The 8011-nt window shown below is 37.2% G+C and overlaps 1 protein-coding gene across 5 annotated transcripts in view; it reads left to right on the forward strand.

Annotated features, from left to right (window-relative positions):
- The window catches only part of Tdrd1 (tudor domain containing 1), a 44848-nt gene that overhangs the window by 22928 nt on the left and 13909 nt on the right, over positions 1–8011 (forward strand). For all 5 annotated transcript variants that reach the window (XM_005387815.1, XM_013515848.1, XM_005387817.2 and 2 more), the window contains exons 12-16: positions 1650–1817; positions 2054–2161; positions 2988–3158; positions 4323–4547; positions 4949–5086. In XM_005387815.1, coding sequence (XP_005387872.1) covers positions 1650–1817; positions 2054–2161; positions 2988–3158; positions 4323–4547; positions 4949–5086 — 810 coding nt within the window. The remainder of the gene's footprint in view (positions 1–1649; positions 1818–2053; positions 2162–2987; positions 3159–4322; positions 4548–4948; positions 5087–8011) is intronic.

Below are 8011 nucleotides of genomic sequence, written 5' to 3' on the forward strand. Positions count from 1 at the left end.
CACCAGGCCCCCTCTGTTGAAATGTTCATCATACTTAACTCCTGATGTGAACATCATCTGCCCCTCCCGTAATATTCAGAACTTCCAGGAACTAAAACCATAGCTGTCTCTCCCCATTGCTTAGCCTTGACAGGTGTTCAATATATAATTTTTAAAAACACAAAAGCCCCTATTTGTTGATGTTATCATGGAGATGAAAGACTGTTGAGATCGTCTACTCCATCTTTTCACATGTGAGGAGACGTGCTGACGTACGGTGGGTTACTCTAAGACGGGAGATCAGAATCTAGGCCCACTTACTCCAGTTTAGTGCTCTTTCCACCATACCCTTCATCCTTCCTTATGAGGTGCAGGGTGGTGGTTCATTTTTCTTGCCATTGAAAATTTTTAAAATGTTTTGACTCTGTTTTTCTCTTTACCTTTTATATTTGAGATCACTGAATTTTCATTGGCTAGAGTTTGGGGTCAGTTATCCATTTCAGTGGGAATTCTGATGTAACTTCAAGAATCCCTTGTAATGTACTCCGATGTCATTTGTAAGCGACAAATTCCCTCCACTTCTGTGCTATGTCATAGTTTTTCCCTAGTCTTCAAAGAGTCAGAGTACATAGGTTCCTAGTGAAGACCATTTTCTTTAATAATTTTACAATACTTTTGAAAATCTATTTTCTTGTATTTCTGAGTTTAAAAAATGAAGTTGACTTTAGTTTTATCTATCACTAACTCCTTAAAGCAATAGTTTTTGTAGATTTTGGTGTGTTGATGTCATGATGCCTCTTAAATCGTAGTCCTAAAAACGCATTCAATGAGAATATGAAACTTTCTAGGCCATGTGTTTTTTCATTCCTGTGAGTTTTCTTCTTCTCAAATGTTTTTTGATGCTTCAAGACCTTCCTCCATCAATTTCTTACGTCAGTGCTGGTTTTCTTTTTTTGTCTCTTAGTATTTATGTTGCTTATTTCTCTTTTTCTGTTGTTTTTGTTTTTATTGAATGCATTTTTTTAATTGTGAAAAAAAGTTGTGGATATTTTTGTGTTTTTATTTATGTTTTGTTGGGGTTTGGTTTTGTTTTTTGCAGTACACTGGGAGTAGAACCAGGATCTTCACACTCAGCTATAACCCCAGCCTATTTTATTATCTTGAGACAGAGTCTCACTAAGTTACCCAGACTATGCTGAAATTTGCGATCCTCCTATGTCAGCCTCCCAGACTGCTAGAATTGCAGGTGTGCACCACCATGCCTGGCTTAAAAATTGTGTTTCTAATTCAATTTACTATTTTATTATGATTTCTTTTTCTTATGGGATTTATCATTTCACTGTAGAATAGGTCCTACTCTGATATGTTTTTAACTTCAGGATAATCTGAGGTTATGTATTTCAAGTTATAGTTTCTTAAACTCTTTTAGAAGCTATAAAGATTCTGTTATTCAATTTCTTAATTAAATCTGATTTTTTTTATACTACTGGTTTTCTTTCTTGGGGCTAGTCTGGCCTCTGGTGAGATAGAAAACTGACTTGATCTCAGACTGCATCTCCCAGGAATTTTGCCAATTCATATTCATATTCTCTTTTTCAAAATGATCATAGTTTGCCTGATTTAAAAATGCAGTGAAACCAAAATAACTTATTTTTCTGTTTTCGGATAAGGTGATCCTGAAGGTGTTGGAAGGATGACACCTGAAAACAAAACCGGTGTAGACAAAAGTGACCTAATCCCCAAAGTGCTCACTTTGAATGTAGGTGATGAGTTCTGTGGTGTGGTTGCCCACATTCAGACACCCGGGGACTTCTTTTGCCAACAACTACAAAGTGGCCGTAAGTGAATTTTCTTAATTTATTTTATCACAGTAACATACTTCAAGACTCAACGTGCAAAACTAAAGGTAAGGTATAGATGTATTCCTTTTGTTTAAGATGTGATCTGTGGGCTGGGGATATAGCTCAGCTGCACAAGCACCTGCCTGGCAAGTGCACAGTCCTGACTTAGATTCCTGGTACCAAAAATAAAAAATAAAAACAAAAAAAAAAAAAGATGTGATCTGTGTCCACAGATAACCTTGCTGAACTTCAGACATCCCTCAGTGAGTACTGCAATCAGGTGTGTCCACGGTCCAACTTTTATCCATCCATTGGAGATATATGTTGTGCTCAGTTCTCGGGTAAGTAAAGACAATATTGTTGAATGTTTTACTTACAGCTGAGTAAAAATGAGACAGAGTCCTTGGCACTGAATGGCTACATTTGAAGCTTGTGTATTTAGGTACACGACTTATCTTTTTAGAATGTGTGATATGGGAAAGGGTAGAGAGCCTGTGAGTGTCAAGAGTGGGAGGTATGTTTTTTTCAGCCCCTTAGTGTTTGGAGATTGGTACAGATCATTCTGTTTATATAAATGCAGGAAAAAAACCTCTAGGTTTATATCTGTCCCAGTTTTATTTGGAATAGCAAGAGGGCCTGCAAGGTTAGCACTGTAATAGTGCAATCTTTGTGGCTGCACAAACGCTGCCTTGTGACTGCCAGGTTCTGTTACTCTGTGCTGAAGGGATACTGAGTAACTGATAAGCCCCCAGTATGTCAGTTGCTTGCCTGTAGAGTCCAGCTGACTCATACTGCAGGTATTCTAGAAGTGCCCTGCTTGATGCAGATGGTTCGTGTGGTCATCAGGACCTTGGGGATTCACACAATCAGGACGTATTCTCTGCCCTACTGAGCTGTCTACTAGAAAGACAAGGCATGCAAATTAATAATGTCAGCATATGACATAACTAGGAAGCTAGTAATAAAGATTACATTTTAGGAATTGAAGGCCTTGGGGTAAGCAGAGAATGTGTAGTATTTAGTAAGCATACGTGTTTAGTAAAACTTGACATTTTTTAAAAGTGAAATGTAGATATGGCCAATTTGGTGTTTACCTTCATGGAAAAATCTAATTTGGTGTTTACCTTCATGGAAAAATCATTTGAAATTGAGTCTCCTTTGTTTCAGAGGATGACCAGTGGTACCGTGCCTCTGTTTTGGCCTATGCCTCTGAAGAATCTGTACTGGTTGGATATGTCGATTATGGAAACTTTGAAATCCTTAGTTTGACAAGACTTTGTCCCATAATTCCAAAGTTGCTGGAATTGCCAATGCAAGCTCTAAAGTGTATGCTGGCAGGTATGAAGTTTTTATGGTCCTGCTATGATTAAAGCATTGCAACCTAAAAGTGAGAACTGAAATATGAAAAAAATGCACAAGGCAAGGAAAACCCAGATGACAAAACAATAACATATGACCATATGTTTAGAAACTTCCTTGCATGTAATTTGTCCCACCAGGATCAGGGCGGGCTTTCCAGGCCAATAAATGGGCTTCAGCAGTCATTTTTCAAATGTACCATATTTTAACTATTACCTTATATCAAAAAGATATTCCCATGTCTTTGCTATTAGCAGTTTTCTTGTAACTGTGTTTTGCCATATATCCAAGATCATTTTCTTAGGCCATGAGGCAAGATGTAGATGTCAGTGAATCTACTGCTTTTCATATTTGTGACATACAGCCTTCACTGTCCTCTGGGAAGAGTTGAATTACTTTATATGCCCATTAGAATAGTATGAGGGAGTGAACTTCATACATTTATGTGTCACAGAGAGATTTCTTTCTCTTGCCCTGTGTTGATAAGCTAAAACCTAAATCATTTCAATTTGCTAGAGGCTAGAATATTTTCTGTAAATCATTTGGATCATACTTTGATGATCTGACTTCGCCATAACCTCAGTATTGTTGATTCACAAGTGCCCATTCAGGGCTGATTTGTGCCACAAATGTGTCATGTGTTGATGACGAGACCAGTATTTCTTCTGGATTGTTTTGTACTTTTATAATTTTCTTACAATTCTGTTGAAGTATAATTTATACACTCTAAAATTTACTGTTTTGGATATACAGGCCAGTACTTTTTAGTAAATTTACTGGGTTGTGCACCATAATCATGAATCCAGTTTTAGAATACTTCCATCGGCCCAATGAGATCTCGTACCTAGTTTATAGCTAAATCTTTCTCCCCAGGAAACAACTAATATACTATAGATTTGCTTTGCTAGACATTTTCTATCAGTAGAATTATGACTTTTTACACAAATGTGTAAAAGCATTTTATAGGCCTTTTCTTTATTAAATTCTATATTCATTTTCATGTTTAGAAAACTTTTCTCCTCAAGAGAGACTTTTTGGTTCCAGTGTTTGGCACAGCTTTTAAGTATGTGGAAATCAGGAATTATATGTCAAAATACTTGTTTTAGGAATTACTTCAATGTTCTTTAAAAAATTCTTTGTTAGGAGTCAAGCCAACATTAGGAATATGGACTCCAGAGGCTATTTGTCTTATGAAAAAAATTGTACAGAACAAAATGGTCATAGTGAAAGTGGTGGACAAGTTGGAAAACAGTTCCCTGGTGGAACTTACAGATAAATCTGTGACACCTGTCATCAGTGTTGCTAAAGTGCTCATAGATACTGGTTTTGCCATAGACGGAAAGGAAACAGTGACAGATAAACCCAGTGGTAAGTAACTTATCTACTAGATAATGCCTATGCTGGCGTCCAGATGGTTCTGTAAACGTGTAGGTTCTGATCCTTCCAAAAGAATTGATGTTGAGTGCCTTTTTGTCTTTTTAAATCAAGCATTCATCTAAATATGTTTAAGAGTGTGTTTGAAAACTGAAATTTTTGTTGAAAGTTTGATGGGTCACTGGCAGTTGAAGACAGATCAGAAATTCAGATATGAAATTCAGTGAGGAAAAATGATTAATTGTTAAAACTGCTTTTTAAGGCTAACTTTCCTGTATCACTCAGAATGTCAGGGGAAATTTAAGTCTTCCAAAGTAGATACATTAGCAACACACCCCCTGCCAGAGCCTCCCCTCACTTTGCCCATTTGTTGTGCAACATGTTTATTTTCACAGTTCCCTTGGGTACAGAGGGAAAAGTAAATCCGTTGGAGTGGACATGGGTCGAACTTGCTGTTGACCAAACCGTAGATGTTGTGGTCTGCATGATGTATAATCCTGGAGAATTTTATTGCCATATCCTGAAGGATTATGGTAAGTTGACTTGTGTATTTCTTTTTTGCAAATATATCAGTATAAATAATGATTTAACGTGTTTGTTAGTGAGTGTCGTGGTCACTTTTCTTATTGCTCAGACACAATACCTGACACCCAAAGTTCAAGGAGGAGAGGTTTGTTGTAGTTTACAGTTTGTAGAGGCTTCAGTTCATAGTTGGCTGATTCTAAGGTGTAGTGACATGGCAGAGGAGGAACAGTTAATGGTGGGCAGAAAGCAGCAAGGCAGTAAGCAGTAAAGTAGTGACACAGCAAGTGACAACGGCAGCCCTCTTTCTGTCCCTTATAGTCAGGCCACACACCCTTAGGGCAGGCAGCACTCACCCAGGGAGGGCCTTCCCATCATCTACACCCAGAACTGTGCCAAACCAATCAGTGTACTAATTTAGTAATCTCACACCCTAATCCCAGCACCACACACTTAATCCCAGTGTCACACACTGTAGATCCAGTGACCTCTGAAAAGCCCCACCCATGACTGCATGAAGCTTCAGGGAGACATCTAGGTAAAAGCAATAACAGTGAGTAAACAAGTACTAGAAGGGCCAGATGAGTATTTGTATTTTTAAGAAAAATTTGGCTATACTTGGCCTTTCTTCTGTCTCTAGCCATTATTTCTATTTCCAACAACCTCTCTTCATATTTAAATCATTTAGATTTCATAGACTGCCTCCCACATTCATTTTTGGAAATTAAAGTGTTGACTTTATTGATGTATTACATACCCATAGATGAGTTCTCAAATACAAGTGCAGCGCAGTGAATAATCACAAGGTCAACACAGCCTTGAGCATATATAATCAGCCTTTAGGTAGGAGCAGCCTCTAGATCAAAAACTCCTGTTGCAGACACTTTCTTCATGTTTGCTCCTGTCATTGCTTCTCTTTGTTGAGAAGGAAATACTGTTTCACCTTCTTATAGCACAGATGAGTTTTTTCTGGTTTTGAACTTTACATAAATGGAGTCATATAATCTGTATTTTTCTTTGCCTTGTTGCTGTTTTTCATATTGTTCAGTTGCTACCTGTAACTGTTAGCTATTTGTTCTACATGGTATTCTGTTGTATGAGTCCATTGTTCCTGTCTGTCATTGGATAGTTGGCTTATTTCTAGTTTGGGTCTATAAAAATGATGGTGGTGTTGATGTAACATTGTACAAATTTGGTAATATGTTTCCATTGAGTTTATACCTAGGAATGATACTATGACATCATAAAGAGTATATGTATTTTCAGCTTTAATCTTTGAGTGCCTTTTTTTAAGTGGTTATGATAGTTGTCAGTTTGAAATTTCTTATTGCTATAAATCCTCACAAACATCTGTATTCTTTTTCATTCAAGTCATTCTGGTGAGCACTGGTTTTAATTTTTCTAAATCTCAGTTTTCCTTTCTGTCAAGTGAGGACATTAAACAAGATCACTGAGTCCACTTGACTGTCAAGTTGTGAGATTTGTCATTCCTTCATTTAAAGTCACCTGCTTGGCGAGCCATTATTTCATATAGGATAAAATTCAAAATATTTTATTTTCATAGGTGGTTTTATAAGCATACAGTACTAAGTTATGAAAGAGCATGTAGTAGAAAATTTCCCAGTTCCACTTCTCAATTTTCTAATATCTTTACAGAAGTACTCTATACATACGCTTGTATGAATATATGTATTCCTTTTTTATGTATCTATGAATGATAAAGTACTATAAATAACTTTTGTACTTTTTCTCACTTTATTTGGATTATTAGTTAACATAGTTTTTCTCCATTCATTTTTAAAAAAATGTTTCTTTAAAATGCAGGGTAATTTTAGATGTACAGAGAAGTTGCTGAAATAGTATGAAGAATTCCTGTACAGCCTTCACCTAGCTTTCTCTATAGTTGACATGTTTCATAATCATGATACATTTGTTACATGTAAGAGACCAACAGTAGTATAGTATTAGCAGCAGGTTCCAGACTTGACTTTGATTTTGCTAGATTTTCCTCTAATGTCTTTTTTCTATTCTGGGATCTAGTGTTGGACACCACACTGTTGTTTAGCCTCCATTCTATTTTCATGGTTACATGGTGTCTTATTTATGTTCTCACCACTGAGATGTAAAACCAGACACCCTATATTTAGAGGAGGAAAGGTTTGTTTTGGCTCACAGTTTGTAGAGGTTTCAGTTCATAGTTGGCTGGCTCCGAGGCAGGGTGACATGGGATGCAGGAAGCAGCATGCCATTCCTCCTCCTTTCCCTTTTTATTCCATCTAGGCTACAAGTCTATTGGGCTGGTGCCACTCACACGAAGGTTGGGTCTTCCCTCTTCAATAAGTCCACCCACATCCAGAACTATGTGAAACCAATCAGTGATAAATCCAGTATCACATACCCATGATCTAGTCACCCCCAAAAGCCCCACCTATGAGTGTGTGAGGCTTTCGGGGGCATGTAGATATAAGCCATAACATCTGCTATTCCATTGTGTGGATTTATTCTTGTTTAATTAACTTAGGTTTGGATAAAGGATTAGTGTTTCTAAGTTTTCATTACTCTACAGTGCTTATATTCTGAGTTTACCCTGATATTACAACTTAGGGAAAAATTCCTAAGTTGCAGTTACTAGGTCAGAGATAACATGTGCTTGTGCCAGTATCCTTCCAGACGTTGACCAAGCAAACCCCAGCCACAATGCATAAGTGCCTTGTTCTACACCCTTTCCAAAAGCATGCCTTTATGCTTTTTTACTGGGGATGATCTGAAAGGCAAAATTTTTAGTTCATCATAATTGTCATTTCTGTGACTTGAACCACTGCTAGTATTTAAGAGATGCTGGCTTGTAGATTGGCTCAAATCCCTTTAACTTGCACCCTGAAGCTCTGCATGGACTATGTCTTGTTTTTTTTTTTTTTTTTTTGTTTTTCTCTGGT

Source organism: Chinchilla lanigera, unplaced genomic scaffold (genome assembly GCF_000276665.1).
Source record: "Chinchilla lanigera isolate Chin_1 unplaced genomic scaffold, ChiLan1.0 scaffold00030, whole genome shotgun sequence".
NCBI lineage: Eukaryota > Metazoa > Chordata > Mammalia > Rodentia > Chinchillidae > Chinchilla > Chinchilla lanigera.